The sequence below is a fragment of the Seriola aureovittata genome, chromosome 7 (genome assembly GCF_021018895.1).
Source record: "Seriola aureovittata isolate HTS-2021-v1 ecotype China chromosome 7, ASM2101889v1, whole genome shotgun sequence".
NCBI classification, from domain to species: domain Eukaryota; kingdom Metazoa; phylum Chordata; class Actinopteri; order Carangiformes; family Carangidae; genus Seriola; species Seriola aureovittata.
The window spans coordinates 19,739,272-19,753,559 of NC_079370.1; the positions used below are offsets into that span (position 1 = coordinate 19,739,272).

The 14,288-nt window shown below is 39.0% G+C and overlaps 1 protein-coding gene across 2 annotated transcripts in view; it reads right to left on the minus strand.

Moving 5' to 3' along the window:
- LOC130172442 (CUB and sushi domain-containing protein 3-like) overlaps positions 1-14,288 on the minus strand; it is a 216,283-nt gene that overhangs the window by 25,797 nt on the left and 176,198 nt on the right. For both annotated transcript variants that reach the window (XM_056381188.1, XM_056381187.1), the window contains exons 57-59: positions 9,914-10,096; positions 7,060-7,236; positions 1,227-1,409 (exon numbers count right to left, since the gene is read on the minus strand). In XM_056381188.1, coding sequence (XP_056237163.1) covers positions 1,227-1,409; positions 7,060-7,236; positions 9,914-10,096 — 543 coding nt within the window. The remainder of the gene's footprint in view (positions 1-1,226; positions 1,410-7,059; positions 7,237-9,913; positions 10,097-14,288) is intronic.

A 14,288-nucleotide genomic window follows, 5' to 3' on the forward strand; every position in this document is an offset into this window, starting at 1 on the left:
CAGCCCTTACATAAGAAAAAAAACGATCAACAGGTTTTGTGTTTTTTTTGTCTGATAGGCTACTCATTCCCTTTCTATGAATTTGTCCATGTGTGTTTCATTCTATATAATTCTTTGACTTTCAATTACTTTTTTGTGTTTATTTCACCTTCCTTTTTTAATGTTTGTCTGTCTCTCAGACTGTGCCTCTTTCTCAGATTTCATTTGTCCTTTCCCATTTCTCAAGAGGCAAATACAACAGCAGCTCTGTTCGCTGTAACTGATAGAGAGCAGCCTGGGAACAGTTCCTTAGCAACAATGAGCCATCATTTGCCTCGTGGGCTTTTCCCTTTCGTGGTGTACTTTTGAACTGTTCACTGCACAAGTTAATCTACCATGCAATACTTACTTTTGGGTGTCGATGGCAGAAATGCATTACATCAATGCTTCCACTCGAGCGTCATAAATCATTGAATGATGTAGTGCTGATGGGCGTACAACAACTAAGTCCTTTTGGTGGATTTTCTTACTTTGATGTTAATCAAGCCCATAGAGTGTGTAAACGTTTAGAGAGAGGAAGCCAATGATTAACTGTTGGAGTTCAATTAGAGGGATCCTTGTTGTGATGAAGAGGACTTGCTAGCCATCCATCACCAGGTGTCATAGGAACTTTTAGCCTTGGCTCTGTGCCACCACAGGTGCAAGTCTAGATGCAGGTGTGGGTGAAATCAGTGTGTCCTAGATCAAGTGCTCTAAATATTTGCAATGTATCTTTTTCTGAAACCCACTTGAGCAAAGCTGTCTCTTATCTAGGAACCTGCTAAAAAATAGTACTTTGTAATGTAGAGATGTACTGAACATAATGAAGAAAAACAGATTCAAAATTGCTTGTTGTTTCTTCAGTATGTATACTTGTGTAAGCATGCATGCAAATATATGCACCTGTATATGTGAGTGTGTTTATCTGTCTCACAGACATCCAGTCTAATGTATCGTTGGCACTTCAGTTATCAGCACACTGAAGTGAACAATATGACACTATCTGACCACATGGGAAGTGCAGTGTCACCTTGTTTGCTTATCTCATTAGATCTCAGGGTGTAAGCATGTACTTTATATTGTATGTGACAGTGTGCTAGCGTGCCAAGGTTGTTAGAGCACATTCTGATGGTTATCAAGGCTGACTGACTGCAGCATGTGTACGATGCAGTGTCCGTGAGGTGGGTGCATTTGTGTATGGTGGTTACCTTGGCATGCTGGCATGGTGCCACTCCAGGTGCCATTGTTGGTGCAGGTCCTTGTGACAGTGTTGTCTCCTCGTATCATCACATATCCCGGCTGACACGCGAACGTCACGTTCTGGCCCACTGTGATGTCATCACCAAATCTAAGTCCATTTGCTGGAATACCAGGGTCGCCACAGGTGATCACTGGCATTGTCACACACAGGGAACATGAATCAGAAATCATCCTGAGTAGTGATTAAAGCATACTAAACTGCAATATGAAATATACAGTATATCCAAAATAAAACATCAATTTATAATTGGTGTATAATTAGTGTATGATGTAATTATCAATTATGCCTCTGCACGCTGAAGAAAGAGTGCTGAGAGCTTATCAAATGACCACAAGAGACTGCTTTGTCCACTAGATTTTGTATTTTCAGCCTTCTCTTGCAAAGTTGTTGGTTTCTAAATCTTGCATTTGTTCACCTATGCCATCAGAGCATAACAATGCACATATTGTTTTTGTTCATATGCTGCAGACATTCACAAAGGGTGTGGAGAGCTTGTGATGACTAGTAATTATCCTCTCAGCCTTAATAATCATCCTCTCAGGCACATATTTGTTTCAAAAGTTTTGAATAGCTGAGCCAAATATAGTTGTGCATAATGAAGATAAAATGTAGCATTAAAGAATCAGATAATGAACCTCGACCTACAACCCTTGATAAGCAGTTTATACGTATTACAATGATAATTTGCTGGATAGGAGCATGTACCTGTTCCTAGTTGCCAAGCACTACAAACTATGTAACTAAAGATAATAAAGTTAGAGCTACAAGAAACATTAGAGGTTTGTCACCTAATATGTGTGGCAATTGTGTGGTGGGCATCAGTAACTCTTAATTGCTTCCTTGCTGTGTTTTACTTCTATGGTTGAAATTGTTCTGAACAGTTGCGAACTGTTTCATCACAGGCATCAGTGGCTTCACATATCGGGCACCGCTCATCCCTGGGTGTCGTCTTTTATGTGAATTTGACAGGGCATTTATTTGCTCTTACACATGATAGATCTAGGTACTTGTTGACCTCTGTGTGGTGTTGATCACTGTTCAGACTATTACAGGAGAAATCACTTTGGCTGAATTTTTAACCATGAAAACTTCAAAGTACCCCAACTGAGGACTTGATATAAAACAAACTGGGCTTGGTAACAGGATTTATGCCACGCTCCGACTTGTAAATGGACCTGTAAATAGCATTCATGTCAACATCCAAGTTGTAATTAAAGCTTGGAAAATTACTTTTTGAAAGCTCTGATAAATCTGACTTGGCACATCATAATAAAGAAATGCCTGAAAACCAAACAAACACAGATGCCTCTTGTCAGCCAGTGTCCTTCATTCAAGGTAATTAAACCCAAATTCAATAGATATAGTGTTAAACTGTTGATGATGTCCTATGTGTACAATCCATCCTATGTATGTGAATGTGGCTTTCGGGCAGGACACTGTGGCTCCATTGAAATGCCACATTATTACCGTAGTAACAATACAATTAAATCAAATTAATATCAAGTCTCTCTAAAATGTCAACTGTTCATGAAAAACAACTTTGTTTTGTTTTTTAGATTGAATGCTGGGGTTTTTAGAGGGTTTTTTGCTTAATACATAGGAAAATGTATTAAATATATATATATATATATATATATATATATATACACGTCTTTCAGAAAACTCAATCAACAAATATGGGGATATAATGCTTTTCTTTAGACAGCAACGACATTTACATAATTGCCCAATCACCACCTTTTTCTTTTTTTAAAGGCCATTGGACACCTCCATACTAAAAAGTAGCATAAATTGTGTGTAGCACAAATGTTTGTGAGGTGATTTCGCAGCAACCTGGTGTTGGCTTTGCATAATTTAATCAAGGTAACCGCAATGGATCATCATGCATAATGACTCTGTGCTTCTGTGCAGCATTAAGCATGCAAGTAATGAAAATAGCTACACAAAGATTTTCATGACTTCTATTACCAGTTATGTGAAGAAAAATTAAATATCCACAGAGGCTGAATTTTCAGCTGTTGCCATATTAGCCTATGACCAAGCATTCAAAGCATCATCACATAGCATCTGCTGTATTGTGCCCCTGAGGGACACCTGTATATTAATAGTAATACTAATAGCAGTAAATATATTTTATTTATATATTCCCTTCCTAAAATGCACCACTATGATTATAGGATCTTGAAATATTGGCTCAGTTTTGTCCCATTCAATAGTATGGCCCAGTAAAAATGATAATAGTGTTGGGGCACTCCCCTCCCCTTGAGTTGTTTGTTCAGTCTCTTCTTTTGCCTGTCCTTGGCTGTTTTTCTCGTGGCTTGATTCCTCCAAAGTAAACAGATGGCTGAATGTTGGCCCACTACATTGTCAGGTCTTAGCCTTGTAGTATCTCTGATGAATCGGTAAGTTGCCAGCCTCTATTTGATTGCTTTTTTATAGCCCTTGTTTCATCTTACAGTGCTAATTTGTGACTACTTATTACAAAATCTTTCCTGACTTGTTCACCTTAATGTAAGAAGCCAGTTTGATGCATATGGCTGTCCCTGCAAACGCCTCCTCCCTTAAATTCATTTCTGTTTGTTTATTTTCTGTTGCAGCAAAGGACTTCAACACTTGGACACATTTATCATCGCTGGGTGAGACTAACTTTGTATTCTGACAGGATACATATGAGAGCTGCTAATTCTGAGTACAGAGAAGAAGCTGGGTCTTCTGGCAGTATGTTCTTGGTTGCTCCAATAATAATAAATAATATAAATAATTAATTGAATCCTAGAAACATCTATTTCTAAAATGAACACAAAACTATGACACTGAAAGGTAAAAAGACTGAAACTTATTTTGTTTACATGCATGGCAAATAGCCTCAACCTGAAGTCATGAAATGTTTCTCTGTGTGACATTTTTGATTTGAATTTTCCAACTGAAAAAAATCTGGTAAACTGGCCAAATCTTCTCAATTACTCACTGAATTAGTCTGTTGACATGCTAACATGCTAACAATGACAACTCAACTAATGTCTAATTACAAACGCAACAAGATGCTGGTGTTAAGCAGGTATAATGTTTACTATATTCATCTTCTTAGTTGTGCAAATTTAGCATGCTAAACATTTCTAAATTATTAATCCTAATACTTTTAATGGGCACATGCATATTTTATGAAAGGCCTAACTAGACATAAAGGTGTAATAACAATGGAATCTACCAGATAATTCATGACCAATAACTGCCTCACGTTTTTTTGGTTGCTTTGTTTCTGGTGTTGGAGTCAGAGTATCTTTAATTATTATGATGATCTGTAGCCAAATATATGCTCAGTATATGTGTATGCGCATTTTTGTTTGGCTGTACATAAGTGTTTGTGTTTCAATTCATTTTGAATCTTAGCCACCAAAATTACTCTGAAACACATTAGCCTGAATTAAGCATATGTCTCTCCAAACACGAGCCAGAAGCAGCTGGCATGAATAAGAGACAGCTGATAAAATTTCAATTTGGATCAACTGAAAACCTGAGAGTATGGAAAAGTGGTCTTACTAGAAAAGAGAAAATAAAAGCATGTCAGCACATAAATACAAATGTTTACATGTGCCTGTCTATCTGTAGAAGTGAAAAATCCAGTCATTCAGTACAATGTGGAAAAGCCGCAGGCTATTGACTTCAACAACTCAACTCAGCAGTACGGCTTTTTCATTCAGTACATTTACTTGCACCCAAGAAAACTGGGAGAAATCAAGTTAAAGCAGGAAATCGGAGAAGGAGTTTTTACACGCACTGCAATAACCTGCTTCCAGTAAAACCTTTACTTAAATGCAGTTAGTCAGCTAACAGGTCTCTCTTTATCCCTTATTCTATGATATTTTTAAACCTTGCTTAAGTATTGCAGGCATGTTAGTGACATATGACACTGTATCATGAACAGTTTTTTCCCTTATTTTTGTCACTGGAAGTCTCACAGCTCAACCAGAGATCAGGCTCTATAGTGTGCAACGGACTGAGACTTATTTCAGTTTCAGTTGTAGTCAGACTTCCATTATTTTGTATTAAAGGACTCCACTATGATTAGGGATACTGTGTTGCTGATGAAAATGATGTTTAAGAAACAGGCTTCTGCAGAAAACTGTCTATAACATGGTTAGCTCTAAATCTGCAAAAAGACATTTTGCTCTGATGTCTTCATTTAATCATATCCCCTTATGCTACATCCACAAGGAGAAACCAACACCACTGTGTTGGCATTTAAACTAGGGGAGAGAGGAGAGGAATGGAGAGTGCAATAAATACAGGATCACGGCATGTTACAAAGCAAATAGTCTGCCTGAATAATCAGTGTTTACTGTTTATTTCATAAAGTGCTTTATGGCTTTACTTCACACTACACTGAGCAACTCTCGTTTCTAATGCACTTCAGCTAATTCCCTAATTCCTTGTAATGCTTTATAAATTTCATTTATCAAACATTGAGTGTGAAGAAAAAAATGAAAGAGCAACTTTTCTTACTCACCTTGAGAATGTTGTGCCACTTTGATCTGCTAACCTACATGATCGATTACCCATGAACCGTGAAAATGATTGCCTCCTTAATGAAGGCACACTGAGCCAATCTTGGCATCTTAAGTGTTGATGTCCCTGATCTGACCACTAAAAATTTAATGTGAAGTGATAGCATACAGGAGGATAGCAATGATAAGTTTGGTGAAAAGTGGGCTTCAAAGTGGGGAAAAAGACGCAAGAAGGCTATTCTGCCTTTCTGCATGTTTGATCATTATTATTCAATGCAATTTTCAATCTTTCTCTCCTCCTTCCTCCCTGTGTATCTCTCCTGAGACTCATTTCCTTCCAAAATTGAAAATTATGCCCATACCATTTATCTTTTGTTGTGATTCAATAACAGAAGAGAGAATATGGTGATTTTCAGAGAGAAGAACAATGTGTAATTTTGTTTGATAGTCGTCCGGGTGCAAATTGAATATAGATTGGCATACTTCTTAATTACTGCAAGGCTCATTTGCTGAGTTCTAGACAATAAAAACCTGCATGACAGTTCTGATGCTTTGCAGGGAAAAGATGGCTCAAAGAGATTTATGTGCCATTTGAAATCTGATACCCTATTTTAGCACCACAGTTGATCACTCAGAGCGCCTCCTTTTGGCAGAAATAGAGAGTAAAAATATCTTCACTCCTCCGTCAAAAATCTTTTCAGAAGTGTTTATCTGCTTTTCAGTATTAGTTATATGTTGAATGTGTTCATATGACATAATACAGAAAAGAACAATGAGTGATTTACTGTACAAACACAATTACACCTAGTGTGGCTGATATGTGTGGCCATGTGTAATGTGTAATTGGTCAGTAGTGACTCACTACCAGGATAACGCTTCATTTTGGATGCACCCATGACACCCACGGGAGTGCCCAGTCATCTTCGTCCTATTTTTTACATGTTTGTTTGTTCTATTTCTAAAAGTGATGATAATGAATTCAGTGGCTGCCAATGTGGGTGTAAGTGTGACTGAGATAAATGTGATCAACTAAGATCCAGTGAATTTTGAACTGTTGTGTTTCTCTGTTCAAAGCACTGTTATTGGCTACTGTACACATCTCATTGGTCAGACATCGATCGCTTCACAATTTTCTATGACAGTGAGTAGACAATGCATTGCTCTTTATTTTATTTGCATAACACTGTTCAGCAGAATGGCTATTTAAGTGTATTCCGCTAGACTGAGATCCACGTCTCCAACCTCCTTTCATGTTTGTGTGCATATGAAACTCACTTGTGCAGTTTGGAGCTATGCCAGACCACGTGCCATTTGCCAGACACTGGCGTGTGGGCGAGCCAGTGAGAAAATAGCCCTCCACACAAGAATACACAATGGAGTGGGAGAAGGTTGTACCATCCACACGGGAAATACTGCCATGAGCAGGTGTACCTGGATTCCCACACTGTACCGCTGGAATATGGCAGAGAAAAGAGGAGGTGAAGGTCAGAGGTGTAAAATAGTAATGGATTTTCTATTTTCCATATCAGTGATTCACAATCTGAGGGCTGGAAGCCCCTGAGGTGGCAGCAAGATGACTTCTCAAGGTCTCAAGGTGATTAACAGGTTTTGAAAAATATATTCCCAACATATTACGTGAATAGTAATATTTATTTATGAAATAATTGCCGTTTTACTTTTGACCCAGTGAATATTTGTAGTTTCTTGATTCAGTGTGATTAGCAGTCAGGTGGAACAGTCTGCAAAGGGCAGATAGAAAATGTTGGCTTGTGTTAGAGTTCCCCATTATGTGTGTGTGCCTCACATCACAACATGAGAATAAACATTGTTTTTCTTTTCAAGAATCCTGAACAAAACCAGTAAAGAACCACTAATCTATACAGCATCACAGCTTTATTAAGAGAAGCTAATGAGCAGAGCTGGTGCATTACTCCACAAATCCCTATCACACTGTTGATGAGTCATCAGTAAATAAAGTGCAGTTCCCGTAGTACATCCATGTTAATGACATTTAGTGCTGGCTTAAAACAAGAAGAGGATCGTGGGAGTAATGTGAAATTTTCAAGCTGGGGTCTAAGGACTCTGGGCTCAATTTTGACAATAACAGAACTTTTAATTTACAAATCTTATTAAAAATAAGTACTAATTAAATTGTACAGACTTATTACTCTATGATTTTGAATATCTTTGCAGGTGATATGGTGAATTGTCACTCCTTACAATTTAAGGCACAAATTTAACTCAAACATGAGGCTGAATTTCATGCAAAGTGTTACTTAGATGTTAGACATTCAATCCCTGGAGAGGAAGCCCTGAAGGATTGGGCCTTTTACACTGAGATGTCCTTTCCAGAATATTGCAACCAAAACGTATCCCTGAAGAGGGAAAAGGACAGAATTTGTTTCATGTGCTTTTCTTCTGCTCCAAATCATGTCTAATTATGAAGCTGGTTTGCTCTCTCAATCACCTAATTGCCTGGAAAATATGAAATAGTGATTCTTGTTGGAGACAGACGTGCTGTAGGTGTGGTGGCGATTTCTCAATTACCACATGTGCATGTGCGCGCGCACGCTCTCACACACACACACACCACACACACACACACACACACACAACACACACACACACACACACACACACACACACACACACACACACACATATTTCATTCAGGTGCAAATGCATCAATCAGGCACATACCCAAACATACCAGGTGCCGATATGCTCACATTACTGTACCATAAAAACACACACACGAGCACATATACACATAAGCCAAAAATAAAGTAAAGTAGCCCTTTTGGCTTCCTCTCTGAATAATTCAAGACAGACATGATGAGAGAAACAGACAAAACAGACCTTGGTGGTATTGTGAGATGGATATTAAGCTGAATATCCACAGTCACTGTTTTCAAGAGACTGTAAAAGGTTTTGGATAACGGATGGATGGGCTTTAACATTAGACAGGGCTTTAGATCACAGACAGACAGCAACGAAACTCGTTCAGGCTCCAGTGAATTCCTGCCCCCTCCCTCCTGAGGTGGAAGGGTGGCTAAAACAATCTTTAAATCAAGAGTTCAGTGGAGAGATGGAGAGATAAAAGGGTAGTGGAAGAGAGATGTGGTACAAAAGGAGAGGAGGGAAGAAAAGGTAGAGCAACAAAGAGGCTGAGACACAAAGGAGGGACAGAGGGAGGAGTGGACAGGGACGGAAAGGCAGCCAGACAACAAGATTAAGACAGAAAGAAATCAGGGGAGAAGCAAGAGGAAAAAGCTGGCATCAGGGGAAATGAAGGATATAGAAAAAGAGAAAGAAAAAGGGAGGAACAAGAGAGATGGAATGCAAGGCAGATACAGAGAATAATTCAGAGGGCCTGTGCATTGGTCTATCATATTAAAAATGACACTGGCGCTGTGCCAAGCTGGCGGACAATAAGTAGAGGAGAGCAGAAGCAGTCAAACATGTGCCTCAATATCTGGTTGACCCCTGGGGGTAATTTATGCAAGATGTAGAGCTGGCGTTCTGTGAACTAATATCTTCAAAATCCACAATCATTCATTTATCACAATCCAAAAAGAACTTGGCTTTAGGTGTCTAGAATTAATGAATTTCTTGGTTGCAATCTGGAAGCTAGTCACAGTACCATGTGCTGGCAGAAAAATACCAGACTGCAGCAGAGAGATACTTATCCTTCTGGTGCAGTACTGTGTTTGTGAGCTATTCCAGTTATTTGTGTGTGTAGGTGTGGATGCACATTGCTGTACATTGTATGCACATCCATGCTTGCATGCAGCCCATTTATCTCATATTATGACTCGTTATTGTTAGAAAAAGTTTTGGTACCATACCAAGACAATGTGTTTTTGGCAACATATTTTGAGGGGTAAACACACAAATTTAACAAAATAAGACAAAGTTATCAGTTTGTGTAAACAAGACCTGACAAAGCCTCCAGTGCCACTACACAAAAAGTATTACCAAACCACACATTTCTTTGTGTTACCGTATGCATATACATTCAATGTGTATGTGTGTTAAGAAATGTGTGTGTGTCCTTTCTGTATGACTCTTATGCTCTCCAACTGTTTCATTCATAACATCACAGAGACATTTTTAAAATTTCCCTTACGTTTGCAGAACGGCTGTCTGCCTGACCAGGTCCCATTTGGGAAGCAGATCCTCTCTGCCGAGCCGTACAGCGTATGTCCCACTGCGCATGTGAAGCGCACCTTGCTGCGCACTTTGAAGTTTCCCGCCTCCCTGCTGGCATGGGCAGGTGTGCCAGGATCCCCACAGGTGCCCGTTGTGTCGCCTGCAATTGGAGGATAACCGCACAAGCAACGAAAAGCAATGAAAACAAGAAAGTGAACATGGCATCCACTTTAACTATCTATGTGTATGTTCACAGATGGGCCCTTTTAAGTTGGGATGGCAGTGAATTACAACATGGTGTTCGTCTGTGTCAAGCTGAGGGACAATACAGAGAGGGCTCAGGCTCAAACTGTACATCTTTTGAATCCTCCAGGACGCATCTATAAAATGTGCAATGCACCAATGAGCAGTTGTCACCACGCCAACAACCTGAAGGACCAATACCTTTCACTGCTTTGACACCAGGAGCTTTCTGTCCATAAAAACAGTGGGGCCAGCATTAAAAGGCAACCAGCTGTGATTATGAGAAATGATGAATATAGTTTGACCTCTGAAGCTAAATGCATTTTCATTACCCTGAATTATCTCTCCTGTCTTTTGTTCTGTGGAGGAACATACAGTACTTTCAGTGTCTTTCATCTCTATGAATTAACTCAAAAAAGAAGATGCTGTGTCTCTTGTTAATTCTCTTTTCATGTCCCCATTAGGGCAGTCTCCAGTGGGTGAAAAAAAATGGGACATGTTCTCTATCTAAGCCATAGGAAATCAGAGAGAGATGACAAGTATGGAGTCAGGGTGGTGCCACGACTACTGAACATTTTATGTTGTAATGAACAGCGAGCCAAGCTGAGTGGTATGTGAGTCATGATGGAGTCTAGGGGGGTGGGGTTTTTAGTTTTGTATTCACTTGGGACATCCTCAGAGCAAAGGAAAAAAAAAAAAAAGCATATTAACACACAACACCAACCACCACTTCAACTGCTGCTGCTTCCGTTCTCCCATGGAAAAAGCAAAATGTTTGGCTTCGGAAAGCAGAGTGTCAGAGAGAGAGAGAGAGAGAGAGACACAAAGAGAGAGACAGACAGATAGACAGACACAGATAGATATATAGATAGATAGTTATCTAATCTGCTGCTGTTCCCGTCTATATAGTTCAGTACATGTTGTCTCTTTGTAAAGGATCTGTTTTTTATTGGCTTTCAGATTCTGTTCCTTGAGCTGTGCACACACACTGTGCATCATTCTCTGTATGTTGGCTCCTGGTCTCCGTCTACAGAGCAGCAAATAGCTGCAGTAATACTGGACTTGTTGACAAAGCCTTACTGCACAAACACCAAGCTCATATCTTCGACACACATTCCGCTGCTCACATGAGCACAAACTGGATTTGTCAGGTCAAAGGCTCACAGCTGGAGACGAGAAGTTTGTGCGTGGCTGTGGTTAACTATGATTGTGTGTGCATATGTGTGTGACGTTACCTACCTTGGTACTGCATATACTGTATGTGTGTGTCTGTAAGAGAGTGCACTTCATGCATGTGAGTGTTTATGCGTCTTCCTGTCTTCCTGTGCATGTACTTGCAATAGCCTTGTCTTTGCAAGTGCGTGTTAAGTAAGCATACTTATTTGTTGCCTGTTTGTGTGTTTGTCCACTTCTGCGTGCATGTATGTGTGTGTATGTCTCACAGCAGCTGTCAGTGCTTCATTAGTCTCCTTCAGTTAGGTGAGGCAGCCTGGCTCGGCATGCACTGTGACAGCTATAATCTCACTAATTGGGATGGTAGTGGATTTGGTTTGAATCTGAGTTAATGTCCGTTCACCAGGCTGCCTTTGTGAGGAAATAATAAGGCCTTCAACTCAGCCATGCAACAGATGAGGACAAAAGGGGAATGGCTTGGCAAGCAGTTTTAAGCCCCGTCTTACTAATTAACAAGGGAGGACAGATGAGAGGAAGGATAGATGCATGGATGGATGCATAGCTGAGAACTGTTGCTGATGCTGGGCTAGATTTCTAAGGAATTCATAGCACAAATTATTTTGTTGCTATTGGTGATGAAACATTTTGGGAATTATAATGTGCCATTTTAATAATTTTTTACTCCTACAGATAAAGCTGTCTATAGACTACTGTAGACTACTGTATAATATACAGTACTTCCACTGAAAAGCATCAAAGAGAAGTGATGGGACATCACACAGGGAAATTTCAAAAAAAGAAAGAACATTTAAACATAAATTAACACTTTCCAGATAGTTAATTTTTCTTTCTAACGCTTCAGTTGTAATTGTGTCACTACATCACAAGTTTTTGCTAATGTACCTGTGAAAACTATGTGCTAAAATGATGATGATAAAATGATGACTTGTTCATCATTAAGAGGCTTGATGATCTACAAAGGTTTTCCATTGACTCCATTTTGAGTTGCTGATTTCCTAGTTAATTAGAAGCACTGGCACAGTATAATCCTGTGTGACAACATGAGGACGAGACATTAACAGTTTAATTACCATTATCTATAAATAACATCAATATCAACAGTGTCATAATCGTATCGCAGATGTCACGATTTTCTAAAAACCTGTTCTTCTACTTTGTTTCTTCTAAGTATGTAAAAATTCATAAATTGTTAGTTACATGGTTCCAAAAGGTAAAAAGGTGTCATTAATTCCCTTTTAGTTAAAAAAAACAAAAAACAACTGCATATATTTGTCTAGTACTATGTGTTATAGAAGGATTTTTATATCAGTAAAAGCTGATTAAGTAACACTTTTGTAATCTGAATACATGTAAATTCATATCATCTGCTATAGCTCACCTCAGCACATCCTTTTTCTTTATCTTGGTGAGTCACAGCATCATTTATTGTGATTAAATCCTCTGGTCACTGACCCAGCACTCGTATTCTGCTGCTTAAATTCCTCCAGAGGGGCTCACTCTCTAAACAGCACTTGCTCTTCGACAATTTAAATGCTTGGGAACAGATTTGTGTTGGTTTTACTTATCTCACTTTTAAAGTGATAGGTGGATGCTGATTAGATTTTGGACAAGTTAAATTAAATGGACTGAATCTAGCCTGGTATTAAATGTTTTTTTTCCAAGATTAAAGCAGAGTATATTAGCTGTAGTCCTTCAGACAAACAAGACGCAGCAGAGCTGATATTGGTGGTACACGGCTCAGAGTGAGTGATAAAATAAAATATAATACAAAATTGCAAATGATCAATTTCAAAGAGGCCCATTTGTCATAACAGCAGGGTGCTGCTCAAATCATCTCAATAAAAGATGCCAAATTGCCTCAAAAGACTAGGTGATAAATAAGAAAAAAATATCTCTCTATGCCTTTTTGTCATTTTTATTAAAGCAAAAGCATTAAAAGTACGACTATAATTCTGGGCCTAAAAACAACTATTAAGCGAATCATCAGTAGATAATTATGAAGGCTCATCAAAAACAACAACAGACCTCACCATGCCTCAAAGTCTGTTTCGTAAAACAGAGCAAGAAACCATGTGCTCTCCTCACTATCCTAGGAGTCTAGCTTTCTTACTGCCTCACTATTTTCCAACTGTCTGAGTAAATACAAAATATTGAAGGTGAGTAGAGAGTTTGCACTCTCATTTAAAAAAGAAGAAAAAAAAAAACAGTCATACAAGTCTGCTTACAAACATTACTTCTGGGTCAGGGATTTGAACAAACCAAGTGAACACTCAGTAAAGAGAATCCACTTAAATGGTCAGGAATGTTTAAATGTGATGGGAGGGAAGTGCACGGAGGGGATTAGGGGAAAAGTTTGTAGTTCTGCAGACATACACTATAAGATGCACTTTTGTCTTCAGATTTTCAGAAAACATCAACAGGAGAGTCCACAGCTAAATGTACTGAGCACAAGACATAAAAAGTTCTGTTAAAACCTTTGTTTCCCAGAGTTTGCATTTAGGCTGTGTCAGGGCTGATATCTCTCACTTGATTGATCATTTCAAGCAGGAATCAACATTTGCTTCTACACATTCTTCAGCTGAGACGTGAAGTCATAACTTCCTATCTCTGAGTCGAAAAAGAATCATGAGTAAAGCGTTATTTTTTGGGTTATTTGGCGCTGGTCCACAATTCATCAGCCCAACTGCCAGACAAACCACAAGAGCACCTGCTCTAAAAGTGAATTGCTGAAACTGCTTTGAGTAGACGGGGAATTTGAGGACAATAATGGTCAATTATTTTGGAACACAGGAACCATTAAAAAAATCCTGCTAGAGTTCCACAGGACTCTCATTTGAGTGAAAAAAAATTGGCTCAGTTGGCTGATTACTATCCTGTGGAGTGTTTTCTCTCAACTTCACACAGGCCCTAACCAA